General features: G+C 48.0%; 1 protein-coding gene across 1 annotated transcript; it reads left to right on the plus strand.

The window, feature by feature from the left end:
- The first annotated feature begins 212 nt into the window (after window positions 1-212).
- Window positions 213-2,903, plus strand: MT4 (metallothionein 4). The gene is made up of 3 exons (XM_021093888.2): window positions 213-316; window positions 2,049-2,114; window positions 2,640-2,903. The coding sequence occupies exons 1-3, from the start codon at window positions 286-288 to the stop codon at window positions 2,729-2,731; spliced, it is 189 nt and encodes a 62-aa protein (XP_020949547.1). The 5' UTR covers window positions 213-285; the 3' UTR covers window positions 2,732-2,903.
- Window positions 2,904-19,009: the final 16,106 nt, after the last annotated feature.

A 19,009-nucleotide genomic window follows, 5' to 3' on the forward strand; every position in this document is an offset into this window, starting at 1 on the left:
CTGGCTCTCTGACACCCCAGCAGGTGGGCAGATTCAGCCACCCGCATCCCTTGGGGAAAGTCACCCAGGTGACTCTATTGCTCACCCTCTCTTCTATCCTCCTTCTGCCTGCTCTTCCCAACCCCCAGCCTGTCGCTGGGCCGTGTGCAGGGCGTCTGGCCCCGGGGAGAGGTGGGGTGAGCCCAAGTTGACACCCACACGGCTATAAATAGGGAGCCTCTGGCAACGGCTCCCTCAGCCTCCCTTCCCCAAGCCGATAGCACAGAGCCTCGCAACGCCTGGACCATGGACCCCGGGGAGTGCACCTGCATGTCTGGTGAGTAAGGACACTCACCCCAGGATTCGGCGACCTCTCACCAGCTTCCTACAGGGAGCCTGTGGAACTGTGATTAATGCTCCTTTTCTTCCAATTAGAAGCACCAGCGGGGTTCGTCTGAGACCCGCTCTCTGTTGGGTACTAGCTTGATTTGCCAGGATTAATAGCCTGTATTAGGAATGACCATGGGGAGACCCTAGGGGCAAGATTCTGGGGGCAGCCACCAGGGCAGGGGAGAAGCCCAGGGCAACCTGCTTTTGGTCCATTGCTTCCAACCACTCTTGACATTATTTCCGGGCCTCAGTTTCTTTATCTGCAAACTAGAGTTACTCATCCCCAGCTGCCCACCTTCCAAGGCTGCTATGAAAGTACTAAAATCACAACGCATTTGCAAACGTCAGGGGAGTTATGAGAGGCGTATGTGGACCTCTGAGTGTGAAACTGCTTAATTCCACGGAAGTATGTTGGCAGGAGGCGGTGGGGGTGGGGTGTTCAGAGCCACCCTGGGTTTTATGGCCTTGGGAAATGGCATCAAGAAGGCTCACCAGCCTCCCGGGTCCCTAATAGGACGTGTCTGTCCCACAGATTTGCCAAAAAGGCAGAAGCTTCCGGCATCTTGAAACTCAGAACAATAAGTGGGATGATTTTTTTTTTTTTAATTAGATGGTTTTATGATACAGAGACAAGTTAAAGCTGTGACTCTCACATCAGGCTTGTCTGCCCTTCCTTCTACCCACTCATGGTTTCTGTTTTGCCTGATACCTTGAAAAGGTGAGGAGGGTATGAAAGGCTTTGACAGTCACCAGGGGGCCTTGGACTTGGTGGAGTTGGCCTAGGCTAGGGGTTCTCAAACCCCATTGTACATCAGAATCATCTGGGTTGCTTTTTAAAAATACAGTTCCCCAGAGTTCCCGTCGTGGTGCAGTGATTAACGAATCCGACTAGGAACCATGAGGTGGCAGGTTCGATCCCTGGCCTTGCTTAGTGGGTTAAGGATCCGGCGTTGCCATGAGCTGTGGTGTGGGTCGCAGACGCGGCTCGGATACCGAGTTGCTGTGGCTGTGGTGTAGGCCGTCGGCTACAGCTCCGATTCGACCCCTAGCCTGGGAACCTCCATATCCCGAGGCAGCTGCCCAAGAAATGGCAAAAAGACAAAAATAAATAAATAAATAAAATACAGTTCCCAGAGTGCCTGTCATGGTGCGGCGCAAACAAATCCGACTAGGAACCATGAGGTTTTGGGTTCAACTCCTGGCCTTGCTCAGTGGGTTAAGGACCCAGCGTTGCCATGGGCTGTGGTGGAGGTTACAGATGTGGCTCAGATCTGGCATTGCTGTGGCCGTAGCGTAGGCCGGCAGCTGTAGCTCTGATTCTACCCCTAGCCTGGGAACCTCCATATGCCGTAGGTGAGGCCCTAAAAAGTACAAAAAAAATAAATAAATAAAAAGTTTCCCTTTCCCCACCCAGATCTATGAATCAGACTATCTCAAAGGTTGGCCTAGGAATCTGCATTTTTAACTAGTACCCCAGGGGACGCTAATGCAATCCCCCCGTTTCCGTCCGTGGACTGTCTTGGAACCACTGGACCATCTTCTTGGCAGCATCTTCACGCTCCTGTCCAGCCACTGCCCAAGGACAGCCCAGAACCCCTGTCACCGGGACCTCCTGCAGCACACCTGTGTGTCCCGCTCTGCCTTGGTGTTCACGTCTGTGGCTCTGTCCTTTCCCCTAGGAGGAGTCTGCATCTGCGGAGACAACTGCAAATGCACAACCTGCAACTGTAAAACATGTCGAAAAAGTAAGTGTGGTGGGAGCGGGGCCACTGCTGGCCGGGACCTGGGAGGGTCTCTTCTCACCCTCCTCACCCCTCCAGCCGTGGTGGGATTGAGGGGCTTCTCGATGCCTCCCTCCCATTTGGGAGAGATCTGACATGAACATGGTGGCCCCTGGGCTGCAGTGCACCTGGCGATGAGGCCATCCATGGCATTGCAAGGGTTTGGATAGGAAGAGGTTCCAGCCGGCCCAGTGGAAGAGGGGATGGAGCGCTGGCCTGGCCTCATGAGCCCTGGGATCTGCCACCATCCAGTGGCCTTGGGCCAACCCCTTCCCCATTCCAGACCTCTGATGGATTCTGGGTGAACCCTCAGGTCCGTTCCAGCTCTAATATCCCACAACTTCTTGTCCCTGGTCTTCTACTCTTGTGGATTAGAGTCTGCATGTGGCCTGCGCTTCTTTTTCTACTTCCTCTAAGTGGCAAAGGGGCAAGCGGGTAGATGAGAGTGTAGACTTAAAGCTGATCTATCCAATCTCCTGCCCCTTTCAGGCTGCTGTCCTTGCTGCCCTCCAGGCTGTGCCAAGTGTGCCCGGGGCTGCATCTGCAAAGGGGGCTCAGACAAGTGCAGCTGCTGCCCCTGAAATGCATCCATCATGCTGGGGATGAGGCCTGGGAAGCATCTGTATAATGCATTAGTGGAGAAGTTGGAATGATTGTATAATAGCTTGTGCTTTTTATATATTTGCCCAAGTCAGGTGTTGATAACATTCCTATAAAGTGCTTGGAGCAATAAAGTTTTCACTTGTGGTTGTCTGGTGGCTCAGGGCACTGTTATACCCAAACCCACAGGACCAGGAAGAGCTGACCCCATGCAGATACAGAAGGTGCCAGCCTGCACCCCTTCTGCAGATGGCTGAGAACCCTGAGATCCTGCTGCTCTGCCTGAGGGTTTTCTCCTGCAGCATGAGCTTGCTTGATGCATGCACTGGGCAGGCGGATCCTGGGAACAGCCCTCAACTGAAGACACACAGGAGTTAGTGGATTATTAGCACCAGCATCTTTAGCCTTACAGTGGGACACATCTGAGTCAAGTACTACACTGTCCCCCTAGGTCCTCAGCAGCACGGAACTCCAATAGCCCACGGAGGTAGCCTGCTTATCACTATACTCATTGGCTTTCCTCCTTCCCTGCCCCTCTTCTCCATTCTCCTTCTAGTGCTTCCTGGGATGCCCATTCAAAGAAACTACTTATACAGGGTCTACTTTGGGGGTAACCCAATCTTAGTCAAGCTCTCCTGGAATAGAATTGGCTCAGAATGTCTTGTGTAAGTGGTGCTGTTTAAGGGATTTTGCACGGAACCAGCCAAGAACATGTGAGTCTTAGAAGACCTAAAGAAAATCCCCAGGGTGAAGACAGGGAGGGCATCGGCTGGTGTAGTTATCTGAGTCCCCCGTTAGCATAGGGTGACTGCAGACATGGACGTTGATGTTCTTGCATTTCATGGACGTCCATGTAAAGAGATACTGAGGTCTCGGTTACATCTTCCCTACCCCCACCCCACCCCCAGATTGCTGCATATGTATCAGCGCTTTCACTCCACTAGCACGATTCCGATTAATCTTGATGATAATGTGCTGCAATTATGCCAACACTTAAGTGCAGCAGCCCCCATGCTGAGCACTGCACACACATGTGCTCCTCCCATAATGCCTGCAATAGCCCTGCAAAGTGTGGGTGGGGTGGAAGAATCCTTGATTTAAAAAAAAAAAAAATTTAAATAGGTCTTCATACTCGATGTACAAAACACAAGAGATTAAAAAGGTGTAAGACTCCTTCCCACCTTTGCACCCCAGTACGCCCCTCCCCAAGAGGGCTGTCACCACTAACGGGTGTGACCTTCCAGGGATATTCCATGGCAGCACAAGCCCAGATGGCACATAGCATCACACACACACGCACACAACGTAACCTGGGAAACTGAGCAAGTGTTTTCTCTTATAAACTCTCTGCCGAGTCCTTTTCCTCCATTTCAGAGAGAAGAACAGGTAGGTGGAAAAATTAAAACCTCAAACAATAGGAAAATAGGTGACAGAAGAAAAAAAATGGATAAAACAAAAGAGTTAAAGAAAATACGGGAGACATGTTGTTCCTGTTGTGGCTCAGCTGATTAAGAACCCGACTAGTATCCATGAGGATGCGGGTTTGATCCCTGGCCTTGCTCATTGGGTTAAGGATCCAGCATTGCTGTGAGCTGTGGCATAGGTCACAGGTGCAGCTCAGATCCTGCGTTACTATGGCTGTGGCGCAGGCTGGCAGCTGTAGCTCTGCTTGGACCCCTAGCCTGGGAACCTCCATACACTACAGGTGCAGCCCTTAAAAAAAAAAAAGAAAGAAAGGAAGAAAGAAAAAGAACATCTGGGAGACAAAGAGAATATTCCACACATGTTTCTGCCGCAATGGCGTCACCCAAGGATGCTGAAGGCTGTAACTACATCTTTTGGTTTTTTTCTGCTCCACAGAGCCGAGCACTGTGCCTCGGACCACTTGAAGCAGGGGTCATCAACACCCATAAATATTCACTGACAGCAATGAAACTTCCTTTCCATAATAACACCCATACCAACAACCTCATTCAACCTTACGCACAATCTTAGGGAATTCATAGCCCCCCTCCAACCCCGAAGACTCTATGGTCCACATGATTTGCCACTTGAATAAATAATCCAATAGCAGATTAAAATACTAAACACTTCAGACCTGCCAGGCTCTGGGTCCAGCACCATCCATGCATTAATTTGTCACAACAGAATCCCCTGGGGTCAGCACTCTGATCAACTCCATCTTACAGATAAAGAAATCAAGGCACACAGCATTTAAATGATTTGCCCAAGGCCACCCAACCAGTTTTGTAGAACTGAGATTTGAACCCAGATCTAAGCGACTCCAAAGCCATGCCCTGAGAGCAAGCGGAGGTACAGAAACAATTTCCTGGGTGGAAGGCTATGAAAGCAGCAGTTCCTAGAGGCTGCCCTGGGGAGGATGTGGAGATTCGCACTCACCCACAACGCTGCCCTCAGCTGAGCAGAAGGTAAAGTCCAGCTCTGGATGGTGTTCATCCATGCTGCCAAGGCGCTGAGACCAGGGCCCGGAAAAGGCCAGGAGCATCCTTCTCCACCACCGGCCTAGGTCAAGGTGACCTAGAGCCAGGAGCCAGCGGGAATGAAGCCTTTTCCAAGGGTGTCCTGTGGGGATGGGCTCAGTCAGCAAAACAAGGAGCAGGACTTCCTGTGTGCTTCCCGGCACTGGGCACTCTCATAACACACACTGTCATCATCCCGGTTTGGAAATCGTTGGGGACCGCCCTGGGAAGGTTCCCCACTCTGGCCATGAAATGTGTTTTAGACACAGCATCATGGTGTGATGGAAAGAGCTGGGCCTTGGGAGTCAGACACTCACCCTCCCTGGATGTGTGACCTTGACCAAGTCATTTACCCCTTGAGGCTCAGTTTCCATATCTGCGAAGTGTGGCTCCCTCAGAGGGAGAAACCATAGCAGAAGGTCTATGCGCTTAGTAGGTGCTCCATAAGCAGGGCTTCAGAGGGTTACAGCCCTTCTCAGGCTTCTGTTTATGAATCTCGGAGAAGGCCCCTGCCAAGTCACTCTCTGTGACTGCAGAGCTCTGGGGCCTGGGAAGGACATGATGATCCCTTCCAGGGGACAGGGAAGTCCCTTGTGTCTCCAGCGAGCAGGCAGATCACCCTCGACACACACAGGGGTGCCCTCTCACCCGAATGATAATAACACCAACAACCAATATTTATTGAGCACTCTGAAGCCTAACGAGTACCAAGCACCGAGCTAAGCAGTTTATAGACATTATCTCACAGACTCTGCACAATCAGGACCCTGCTATGGACCCCTTGCCTAGGAGGGTCTGTCTCTGGCCTCCTCCGCAGGGGTGAGGAGTCTGAGGATCCAAGAGGACACATTCACCTGGAACTTTCATACCTGTCCCTTCCCCATCTCCATCCCACTGACTGGACAGGGCTTTGAGTAGCTGGCACCAATTCCAGGATCTGTTTGGGCCTCTTCCTCAGGTCGGCCCTGCCTGAGGGTGGACCATACCATCAGCCTATGTACTCCTAGGGGATGGCCAAGGGGCAGCTGCATTCAGGGATGGGGGCTGTGTGGAATGGGGCCAGGGTGGGAAGAGAAGGGGTGAGCTGCAGACAAATCTTCCATTTTCGCTTCTGCCCCAGGCCCAGCAATTCAGGGAAGGCCTGAATTAATTACCCTGGAGAAGAACTTTGTTATAACCCCCCTTTACAGATGAGGAACCTGAGGCTCAGGAGAGTCCATGGCCTGCTCAGTCATGAGGCTTGTGCTTTAGAGAGCCTGTCCAAACACACCAAACACAAGTTTATTAAAGAATACGTGGGGGCCTCTGTCACTCATAATATGGTATTTGATCGGCACAGTCTGATCAATTAACCCTAAACATCTGCTTTTGTCCCTAACACTCTTTCCTAAGAAAATGCTTCTCCAGCTCTTGCCGTATATCCTCAAAACAACAAAAAGTGAGTCAAAGAGCTTAACAGACACCTCACCAAAGAAGATATACAGATGCCAAATAAGCATATGAAAAGATGCTCCACATCACAGGCCTTCAGGGAAATGCAAATTAAAACAACAATGAGACACCACTACACAAAATCCAGAAGGCTGACACACCAGGATGTGGAACCACAGGAACTCGCATTCATTGCTGGTGGGCTACAAAATGGTACAGCCACTTTTGGAAAGCAGTTTGGCAGTTACTTGTAAAACTAAACATACTCTGACATAATCCAGCAATCCTCCTCCTTGGTATTTACCAAAAGACCTGAAAACTTATGTCCCTACAAAGCCAGCACATGACTGTTTATAGCAGATCTATTCATAATCGCCAAAATCCAAAAGCAACCAAGATGTCCTTCTGCAGGTGAACTGATAAACTGTGGTACATCCACAGAGTAAATGGAATATTATTTAGCCCTAAAAAGAAATGAGTTATCAAGCCATGAAAAGACATGTGGGAAACTGAAATTCCTATGACCAAGTGAAAGAAGCCAATATGAAAAGGCTACCTATTTTATAATTCCAACTAGGTGACGTTCTGACAAAGGTCAAACTATGGAGACACCAAAAAGATCAGGAGTTGCTGGGGGTTGGTGCAGGGAGGGACGGATAGGCAGAGCACAGGATTTTTAGCGCAATGAAACTACTCTGTGTGATACTCTAATGGTGACTGTATGTCACCAAACATTTGCCCAAACCCATAGAACGTACAACACCAAGAGTGAACCCTAATGTAAACCATGGCCTTTGGGTGATTATGATGTGTCAACACAGATTCTTCAGTTATAACACATGCAAAGTCTGGTGGGGGATGTTGACAATGGGGGAAGCTATGCATGTGTAGGGGCAGGGGGTATATGGCAAATCTCTATACTTTTGTTTGTTTTGCTGTGAATCTAAAATTTCTCTAAAAAATAAAGCCTATTTTTTTCTAAGTATCTGTATCTGAATCCCAATAATGTTTATGGATTGTCCCAATGCCAATGTCAGAGATGGAAACTGCTTTCAAAGTACATGGAGGGTCTGAATGGAAGAAACAAGAGACAAATTAACTCATAAACCCTCTCCCTAAAAATCACAAATGTGGAGCTCCCGTCGTGGCTCAGTGGTTAAAGAGTCCGACTAGGAACCATGAGGTTTCAGGTTTGATCCCTGGCCTTGCTCAGTGGGTTAAGGATCTGGTGTTACCATGAGCTGTAGTATAGGTTGCAGAAGTGGCTCGGATCCCTCCTTGCTGTGGCTGTGGTGTAGACCGATGTCTACAGCTCCGATTAGATCCCTAGCCTGGGAACCTCCATGTGCCAAGGGAGTGGCCCTAGAAAAGACAAAAAGACCAAAAAAAAAAAAAAATCACAAATGCAATAGTTCTCATGTCAAATTATCATTTCCCATTTGTGTGACACATGAATTTTTCTCCATTTTCTTTGTGTTCTAATTTGTGCTTCCAAAACATTTATGAGTTTATGCTATTTGTAGACATTTCACGAGGCAATGGAGAAATATTTTGTAATATTAAGCAACTCATATTACGCTTAAATTTACATACCTATATGAATGTTCAGCTAGATGCACATTGAATTCTAGAACTTTGAATGATTTAATTTTACAAAGGAACTTCTACTAAAATGTCACTACATCGTTTGGAAATTAAATAATTTAGGACAGTGAAGCTAGATGGAGACAACTAAAGGGCTTGGTGACCTCCTTCAGCAAATGCTTCAGGCCTGAGGTGACCACTTCTGGCCTTCGTAGAACAGGGGGAAAATAACCTCTTACGTGGGTAAGCCACTGTGTGGCTGAATGCAATCAGATGCATTGTTTGACTATGATTAAGTCCTCCATGTTCTGTCTGCATATTGACTATGACATTTGAAATGAACTTTTGCCATATTAGGAATACATAAATCCTCTTTACTGGAGAACTGGGGGATCATGGATCCACAAAGAAGAGTATGTAACTCCACGTCCCCCAAATTGGGCTACTTGACAGAGAAAGAAGGTAAGGAGGACACTCTCTTCCAAGACTTACTCAGAATCAAGACACTTTTTAGTCTGCGACTTTATTCGGACTACTGTTTTCACAGGGCTTTCGTTTTTCCTGGCATTTTGAATTGCCAGGAATTTTCCCTCTTGCTGTTTGTTAAATGATATACTTACTATTCATTGTCTCCTTTCCCGATCACCTGTCCACGGTCATTCTAGGTTCTCTCCCTCTCTCTTTTTTCTTTTTAGGGCCGCACCTGCAACATATGGAAGTTTTAGGCTAGGGGTTGAGTTGGAGCTGCAGCTGCTGGCTTATGCCACAGCCACAACAACACCAGATCGAAGCCATGTATGTGAGCTACACTGTGGCTTGCGGCAGCACTGGATCCTTAACCCACTGAGTGGGGCCAGGGATTGAACCTGCATCTTCACGGATATTAGGTTCATTACCGCAGAGCCACAATGGGGACTCCTAGGTTCTCTTTTCATTTCTCTCCTGGGTTGGATTTGCTGCTTCTTGGATACCCCATCATCCTCAGTCTTGGACTCCTTTTTGCTGGAGTATACCTCAAATAATCTTTGACCGAAACGATGAATTAGAGGAAATTTTCAGAATCCTTAAATGTCAGCAAATATCTTTTTCTCTTATGCCTCATTGACCATTGAAATTTAGCTGGATGTCACATTTTAAGTTCAGTATCATTTTCTCTTAGCACTCTTTTGCTCCATTTTTTATTGCTCCATTGTCTTCCAACAGTCAGTGTTGCTGCTATGAACACTGACAGGACTTTTATTTCTCATTGGAAGTTTGTTTTTGAGAAGTTTCTCAACGTGTTTGCAATCCTTGTACAGATCTTTAAAAATATTGTCAATCAGGAGTTCCCACTGTGGTGCAGCAGTTAATGAACCCAACTAGGAACCATGAGGTTGCGGGTTCCATCCCTGGCCTGGCTCAGTGGGTTGAGGATCCAGCATTGCTGTGGCTGTGGTGTAGGCCGGCAGATATGATTCGACCCCTAGCCTGGGAACCTCCATATGCCACGGGTGCAACCCTAAAAAGACAAATAAATAAATAAATAAATAAATATAATGTCAATCATATTTTAATATATAAGAACCTCTCTGAATGTCTCTTTATCATAATCTCATTTCTTTTTGTTTTTAGGGCCGCACCCATGGTGCATACAAGTTCCCAGGCTAGGGGTCGAATCGAATCGAAGCTACAGCTGCGGGCCTCCACCACAGCCACAGCAACACAGGATCCGAGCTGCATTCGAGACCTACACTGCAGCTCACAGCAATGCCAAATCCTTAACCCACTGAGAGAGGCCAGGGATTGAACCCACATCTTCATGGATACTAGTCAGGTTTGTTACTGCTCAACTACAACAGGAATTCCTCATTTTTTTTTTTTTCCCTGAATGAACTTATTTCCTAAATCTCCCTCCTGAGTTAAAGGTTTTCCATCTTTACTATTAAATTTTCTGATAGTTTCTTGACTTATTCCTCCTTCTTTGAGCTGAAAGCAGGCTCTGTGGATGGGAGTGGGGCTTGCCCACTGGCAGAATGGGCTTGGACACGCCCAGGGAGGGAGCTGGCAGGCAGGTCTGGCCCATCCCTCAGTGTGAAAACAAGAAAGGATCTGCCGGGACCCTCCTCTGGGAACTCAGGCCCCTCCCAGACCGGTTGCTCCCTCTCCTTGGAGAAGATCCCTATCTCAGCCTGGGGGAAGTGGCAAATCTGCGACTGAAGGAGGCCATGCGGCGGCTCTACAGCCACATCCCCCACCAGTCACCATCCTGGTTTCTGCACCTCGTTTCTCTTCTGCTCTCCCACTTGGACTCCCCCAAAATGGAACAAAACACACATATAGCACACCACCCTGGAGACTTTTCTTCTTTTTTTTTTTTTTTTTTTTTTTTTTTTGTCTTTTTAGGCCCCCACCAGCAGCATATGGAGGTTCCCAAGCTAGGGGTCCAATTGGAGCTGGAGCTGCCAGACTATGCCACAGCCACAGCAATGGGGGATCTGAGCCAAGTCTGTGATCTACACTACAGCTCAAGGCAACACCAGATCTTAAGCCACTGAGCGAGGCCAAGGATCCCCTGGATACTAGTTAGGTTTGTTATTGCTGAGCCTCAACAGGAACTCCTAGACTTCTCTGTTTCTTGATATGAGCTGTGGATTTCTCAGCTCCCATTTACCTGTTAATATGACTTGACCCATTCTGGTATTCCAGGAAAATGTTAATATTTGGTCCATGAATCCAAGTCATCCTCCCCCAGTCCCCAATTCCCAGCTCTTTCATGAGTTTTTTTCTTTTTCCCTCTTTGTCTTTCTTTACTTTCTTTCCATGGATTTTCAGGAGGAGGGAGAGGTAAACACATGTCCTCAACCTTCCATCTTGCACCAAACATCTGAACTCAGCTTCTTAGTGGTATTTTATTTTACTTTAGTTTTTGCTTTTTTAGGGCCACACCTGCGGCACATGGAGGTTCCGAGGCTAGGAGTCTAATCGGAGCTACATCTGCTGGCTTACGCCAGAGCCACAGCCATGCCAGATCTGAGCTGCATCTGCGACCTACACCACAGCTCACAGCAATGCCAGATCCTTAACCCACTGAGCGAGGCCAGGGATTGAACCTGCAACCTCAGGGTTCCTCGTCGGATTTGTTTCCACTGCGCCACTATGGGAACTCTGTTAGCGGTCTTTTAATGTCTGCAAAAACACTGCAGGATAGGGATTATCATCTCTGTTCTACGGGTAAAAAAAAGTGAGACTCAGAGAAGTTAAGGACCTTTTCCCTCATGCAGGCAGGACCAGCTGAGAGGGAAGCTTGAAGACCATGAGGGCAGATGAGCTGGGAAAAAAGCCAAAGTGAAAGGGAGCAGACTGGTTACACATGGCCCTGAATGGGTAACACTTGAGCAGAGCAAGGAAACAGCAAGGAAACTGATTTTTAGGGCAGGATAAAGAAGAGCTTGTTCATAGAATGACTGGCCAACAGGAACCCGCTGTATAGCACAGAGAACTCTACCCCATATTCTGTGATCATCTATGTGGGAAAAGAATCTGAAAGAGAATGGATGTGGGTATCTCTAGACCTGAATCACTTTGTTGTACAGCAGAAATGATCACAACCTTATAAATTAACTACACTTACAAAACTTTCAAAAATAGGAGTTTCCGGAGTTCCCGTCGTGGCGCAGTGGTTAACGAATCCGACTAGGAACCATGAGGTTGCGGGTTCGGTCCCTGCCCTTGCTCAGTGGGTTAATGATCTGGCGTTGCCATGAGCTGTGGTGTAGGTTGCAGACGTGGCTCGGATCCCGAGTTGCTGTGGCTCTGGCGTAGGCCGGTGGCTACAGCTCCGATTCGACCCCTAGCTTGGGAACCTCCATATGCCGCGAGAGTGGCCCAAGAAATGGCCAAAAAAAAGACAAAAAATAATAATAATAAAAAAATAAACAGTACATAACATAAAAACAACAGCAAAAAAAAAAAAAAAAAAAAAAAAAAAAAAAAAAAAGAAGAGCTTTCTTACAGCAGAGCCGCCTGGAACAAGAAAGTGCTGTGTCAGGAGGCTGACACACCATGGACTGTGCTCCTGTGTTGCCTAAGGGACCACAGAGACCTCAGAGAGGCGGCGACAGACGCTTCACCTGCTCGGGTCACACTCTGACTTGGATGGAGACCAGAGAAGGTTGGGTGGGGAAGAAAGGGAGCCCAAAGCATTTTTACTTTTCCTTCTATTTTTCTGAATTTTCCACAATTTACGGCAGTAATGCATTTTAAAATACTGTTTAAAAAGGGGAAACATTTGTGTGTTTTGAGCTAGAAATTCCACTTCAAGTAAGGCTGTATCCTAAGGAAAAAATTATAGGTGGACACACACAAAAGACACCAAGATGTTTATATCAGCATGGAATATGATAATGAAGATTTGGAAACAATAAAAATGTCTCAAAGTTGGGGACTGGTTAAATAAATTGTGGAAAGAATCTACTAAAGCAAAATTATAGAAGTCAAACTACTTTCCTGGCCAGATGGTCATAATCTACAGGTAAGCAAGGAAAAAGTCATGTGTAAAGCAGTGGCTTTAGGCTCCTATATTTATATTCGCAAGGATTATATATATATATATACATATTTAATTTTTGAAAAATGTCTACCATAAACAAAAAAAGAAAAAGAAAGAAAAGCGAGCTATATCTACACCACAGATGCAGCAACGCTGGATCCTTAACCCACTGGGGCCAAGCTGGGGATCAATTGAATCAGCAACACCACAGAGACAAGCTGGATCATTAACCCACTGTGCCACAGCAGGAACTCCTGACCCGTGTTTTTAAATCTGAGGCCCAGATAGCCTGATTTGTACAATTTATTTCTGAGGACAGGGATAGGGTTGAAGTTGAAACTGTTTTGGAAATTTGGGGCCAAGAGACTTCAACAATCATTTGCTCAATCAGGGCTTCTCACCCTCTCTGTGCCCAGCCTCACCACCCCTCTTCCATGGCAAAGTGCTCTCAACCACTTTCTTGTATTTCAGCCCCCAAATAGCATCATCAAGGAGGCATGGCTGGTCCTGACCATCCACATTTAATGGAGGATGAACCAGAGGCCCATTACCAGCTTGTGATAAGGCACGGGTTGAAAGCCAGCTTTCTGATTCCCCTGACTCCCTTCCTTACATGTTTAAGCTGCTAAAACTCATCTCAAGGTTTGTTACAGGATCACGTAAAGCAGGGTTTCTCCCAACCTCAGCACGACTGCCATGTGGGGCCAGGCAGTCCTTTATTTGGGAGGTTATCCTGTACATTGTAGAATGTCCCGTGGCATCCACGGCCTCTACCCATTAGATACCAATAGCATTGCCACCCCTCTCCCCTAGTAGGTGGTGGCCACCAAAAATGTTTCTGGACTTTACTCAATGTCCCCCAGGAGGCACAACTGCCCACAGTAGACAATCACTGAGGTAAGGTGAGATGTGAGAATGACCTCAGGTCGTTCCTGGAAGAAGGCGATGGTCCTGTCCCCAGACGAGAGTGTGAGGAGAGTGCACCATGGAAGGGAGAGAGGGGAGATTGGTTCATGTAAAAAGACACAGGTGCTACCACTCTATGCAGTGTTCCTCTTACTGTGTGTTGATTTCTTATTCAAGAGCGCCTTACCCAGATCGTGGGTTCTCAGCGAAGAGGGATGTTGCCCTCCTCATGCTCATGTCCGCCATTCCCAGCACAAGGTCTGCATTAAGGCAGAACTCAATAAATATTGTGGTATGGAATGAAAAAATTCACCACGATGTGACTCATTAGGCAAAGCAGGATGCTGAGGGTCACAGGGTAGCTTCATTCCTATATATTGATGCATTCCCTGACCCCACCTTCAAGGGTGTCCCACCAAAAGAGCGAGCCACCAAGTCGGACCCTCAGTTCTCACACTGATTCATTCACTCAATGATCGAAGCACATTTCAGGTGTGCAGGGAGCTTTGCTAAGCACACCATCAGGGGAGAAAAAGGAATTTCAGCCTTGCTTTCTGGAACCTTGCAGTCTGTGGGGGAGACTATCAGACCACCTTGTCCCTTCTCCTATGGGGTAAAAAATATCTAGACAAACCCCCACAGAAGGTCTGCTGAAGAGGGCAGTTACATCTGGCTACATGCAGGAGTGAAGGCTTCCTGGAGGAGGTGGCACTGAAGCAGGGCCTCAAAGGATACGTAGGATTTTAAACAGATGGAAATTGTGGGCAGGAAATTCCAAGAGGAAGCAACAGCAGAAGCAGAAGCTTGGAGGCACTTTTCTGGGGTAGCATGGATTACATTTGGTTGCCAGGGTAGGTGGGAACCAGACCAGGGAGGGACTGGAGAAGTAGACAAAGGGAACTGGTGTCCATCATTTGCTGGTTCCAGATCCTGGAAGATTTCTGAACAGAGGAGGGTTCATTGAGCACTGATCACTGAGCATCTCTTACACGATTAGGCAATTTGCATGAAGAATCTCACTTCATGCTCATCATAACCCCAAGAGCTACGGAGTATGACCTTCCCCACTGCACAGCTGAGGGGTGCCAGAGAGATTCCAACTCAGGTCCGACACCAAAGCCAGTTGCTCTTAAGAACTTCAGTCTTCACTCACGGCCCTTAAGAAGATTCTGGCAGTGGTGTCAGTGTGGTCCGGGTTATGTGGACAGTGCAGAAACCCCATTGTGCTTCTGCTAGTGGGGGGGGGGGGGTTCGGCAGAGGCCCAGAGCTGTCCCTGTAGTTCGGGAGCCCCGAGGGTTTTCTCTGGGTTCCCCAGCTAAAGTGCACCCTTTCCCATCCTAATTCCCTCGCTCTGAGCCACAGAGGTCCAGCTCCAGCCAGGCACAAGAACTTTTCATGAGAGGGTGGCCCCTGAACCCCAAGCCACTAAGACTCAGATCGTCTCAGCCAGAGCCTCTAACCCTCTCAGGGTTTAATGACTCGTCCCTCAGGCCCTGGTCCCTCCTCTTCTGAGGAGGTAGGGCCCCGAGGGAACACTCCATGCTACAATCTGGAGAGCCACGAGTCCACACTGAGATCCAAGATTTTGGCTCAGTTGCTGGGGTCATCCTGACCACCTTATGAAGCCCGAAAGCTTGGAAGCAGCCCTTCCCTGCTTCCCTCCTCCAACAACCCCCATCCCACCAGCAACCAAGGAGAAGAGCACACTTTGCTTGTGGTGTTTAGACCTCACACAAAGGTGCCAATGCCAGGCTAGGGAGGATGCAGGAAGGGACAAGAGACAGAATCAGCAGCCAGGTTGGGCTTGAGTACTTAGGGGGTCAGCCGGGTGTAGGGCCATATTTCCCCAATTGCAGTCCTTCGAGAACCACCTGTACTATTTTAGTCATAATCACATGTCACCTGGTCTGTTATTACACTTCAATTTATTTTAAAAGGAAATTGCGTATTACTACTGTAGAGGAGGGATGGAATCATTTGCCATAAACAGGGGGTAACCATGGAGATGGAGGGGCAATGAAGCAAGGTCATGACATTTCTAGCTAGGTCCTGTGGCAAGCTGAGGCTCCCTCCCCATCCTTCCCCTGGCTCTTACGCCCTCTCTGTTAAAAAGAGGAGCTGGGGGGACTTCCCATCGTGGCTCAGCGGAAACGAATCTGACTAGCACCCATGAGGACGCAAGTTTGATCTCTGGCCTTGCTCAGTGGGTTAAGGATCTGGCATTGTTCTGAGCTGTGGTGTAGTAGCAGATGCGGCTCAGATCTGGCATTGTTGTGGCTCTGGTGTAGGCCAATGGCTACAGCTCTGATTCAACCCCTAGCCTGGGAACCTCCATTTGCTGAGGGTGCAGCCCTAAAAAGACCAAAAAAAAAAAAAAATAGAGAGAGAGAGGAGCTGGGCAAGGATGAGAGAAGCATGAAAGCATTAAAGACATCCTAGCACCAAATTGCATCTCCTTGAATTAGGAAGACTGGTGGAGAACTGAAAGGGGAATAACCTTGTCATATGAATCCAGGTTGTTTTACACACTCATCTCACTTTGAGAAGCTGGACCGTGGGAATCAGACTTGGAGTCAAGAGACAAGGTTCAAGTTCTGGCTTCACTATAACCTTGCTGTGTGACTTTGGCCAAGATCCTTGCTGTCTCTGGGTCTCCTCCCACTGTTATAATAAGGCAGATGGTACCTATGGCATGGGTTTTTGAGAGGGGTCTCAGAAACACCCCTCAAACCCTGGGGTGAGTGGGATAAGGAAGACAGGGAGGGGAAGGGCACTTTGCTAAATCAAGGCTAAGATCCCAAATGCATCAATAATCTGATGGCAGTTGGGAAGCCAATGTCACAAAAGGCTAGAGCTGGGTCCCTAGAACCTAGATATTGCAGCTCATGACTGCCACAGGCTCAGAGATGTGGTCCCCTGACAATAGAGGGATGGGACCTGGTCCAGGCTAGGCTGACTCGGGGCCACTGCACATCACAGAGGGTCCATATGAGACATTTTCAGGGTCCTCAGATCTGCCTTGTGGGTAGACAGCAGGGCAGGATGACTTTCTTTGCTGCCGACCTGAAGATTCTGTAATTCCGCAAAGTTTGCTTCGAGTATCAAACTGATTTTGGCCATTCTGGAACCTGGCACATAATTCCAGTTGGCTTAACAACTAGAATTCATGGCAAGTTGAATTAAAGATATCAGGGCAGGCTGAAGAGCATCGTGCTTAAATTCAAGTCCTGGCTCTGCCTCCAGGGCAATTCACTTACTCTCCCCAGCCTACGTTTCCTCACCTGTAAAATGGGTTAACAATGCCTTCCAGTAGGGTTATTGGAAAGAGTCAATAAAATAATATATGGAGGGTTTACTTCACATAATACTCAATATGGTGCCTCAATATGCATAGTAAGCACCCAGCAAGTGGCAGATATTAGCCATGAGCAGTCATCTGGTCAGTCAATGGCAAACTGGCAAGAGACTTCCTAGGGTTTACAAAGCTAGTTATTGGAAGAGCTGGAACTTGGAATGATGGGGCTTGTAGACCAGTGCCCTTCCCCCTGCTTCAGCTGCCCCCGTGAACAATATTGCACATTCCACAATCATTCTAGTAATAAATCTCTAGACCTCGCCGATAAGTAACTTTGTTTACAGATAAGCATGTTTGCCAACTCTTTTGGTACCCAACTGTTTACCCAGGCTCTTAAACGCTTGGCCAATTTTCAGTCCCAGGATAATAGATTAGGAAACTTTTTTTTTTTTTTTGTCTTTTGAGGGCCCCACCCATGGCATATGGAGATTCCCAGGCTAGGGGTCTAATTGGAGCTGTAGCCACCGGCCTACGCCAGAGCCACAGCAACTAGGGATCCGAGCTGCGTCTGCAACCTACACCACAGCTCATGGCAACACCGAATCCTTAACTCACTGAGCGAGACCAGGGATTGAACCTGCAACCTCATGGTTCCTAGTCGGATTCTTTCCACTGAGCATGGCAGGAACTCCAAATTGGGAAACTCTTAAGAGTAATGCAACAGTCTTAATCCTGCACTGGCCTGATTTCAGCCAGGGGTGGGGCTTGCTGGGCTCACTGCTTTTTTCTGAGATCACCTGGGGGTTTTCCATCCATTAGTTGATGGGACCGTGAGTAATCTCCACCCCTCAACCTACCTGGTCCCTCCTGCTGGCTCCAATCTAATTAAAAAGATAAGCATCTCCCTGAACTCCCTTCTCCCAGGAAGCACTGGGCTTGCAGGGCCCAGGGTGAGGAGTGATCCTAGCCGACAGACCCGTGTCATCCTGTTAATTGGATGCAGCTGCAACTCAGGAAGCACAGAGCTGAGGCCACCAAAAGAGCTGGGTGTCAGATGGGAGCTGTGCAGATCCCAGGCTCCAGCAGAGTCTTCATCTGACCTCCCGAGTTCCAGACTCATTTGCAAATGGTTGGTAAGGGCCAACGTGATTTAAGGCCCTGCTCTGAGAGCTTTCCAGGTGCCATCTGAGTTAAGCCCCTGACAAACCTGTTTTCATTTTACCCTTGAGCCACCCAAGGCACAGAAATGTTAGCAACTTGCTAGTAACTCATCCCATTGCTCCTAAATGGCAATCAGAATCTGAATGCAGCCAGCCTGACATCAGAGCCACTCATTCATTCGTTCCTTCAATAAATGTCTCTTGTGTACGGGACACTGACCCAGGCACTTCAGATGTGTCAGTGAACAAATCACGGTGCTTAAATTCTGGCAGGACAGACAGAATATAAACTTTACATAGTAAATTAGTTAGGAGGTGTAAATTGCTATGAAAGAAAGAAAATATAGAGCAAAGCATGAGCAATCAGGAGGGTTGGAGGTATGTGTTGCAATTTTTTTTTTTTTTTTTTTTTTTTTTTTTTTTTTTTTGTCTTTTGTCTTTTTAGGGTCGAAACCACGGCAGTGGATTTGTTTCCACTGCGCCATGACAGGAACTCCATGTGTTGCAATTTTAACGTGGGTGATCACAGGAGTTCCTGTCATGGCTCAACAGTTCACAAATCTGACTGGTATCCATGAGAACACAAGTTCGATCCCTGGCCCGGCTCAGTGGGTTGAGGATCTGCGTTGCCATAAGCTGTGGTGCAGGTTGCAGATGTGGCTCAGGTCCAGCATTGCTGTGGCTGTGGTGTAGACTGGCAGCTGTAGCGGCCGTTTGACCCCTAGCCTGGGAACTTTCATATGCCGCAGGGGTGGCCCTAAAACAAAATAAAAAATAAAGTGGGTGATCATCGTGGGCTTCATGCAGGGTTAAGATTTGAGCAAAAATTCACAAGAAGGGACTGAGCCACGTGACTATCGGGGGAAGGAGCCTC

The sequence above is a fragment of the Sus scrofa genome, chromosome 6 (genome assembly GCF_054392235.1).
Source record: "Sus scrofa isolate SSC_HxYL_T2T_F1_AM1 chromosome 6, Sscrofa_HxYL_maternal_Yorkshire_Landrace_v2.0, whole genome shotgun sequence".
Taxonomy (NCBI): domain Eukaryota; kingdom Metazoa; phylum Chordata; class Mammalia; order Artiodactyla; family Suidae; genus Sus; species Sus scrofa.

Excerpts from the sequence above, each read along its gene's own strand:
- MT4 (XM_021093888.2), top strand. The coding sequence starts at position 286 with ATGGACCCCGGGGAGTGCACCTGCATGTCTG. Across the intron at positions 317-2,048 it reads GGAGTGCACCTGCATGTCTG|GAGGAGTCTGCATCTGCGGA; the intron begins GTGAGTAAGGAC and ends CCTTTCCCCTAG. Across the intron at positions 2,115-2,639 it reads CTGTAAAACATGTCGAAAAA|GCTGCTGTCCTTGCTGCCCT; the intron begins GTAAGTGTGGTG and ends TGCCCCTTTCAG.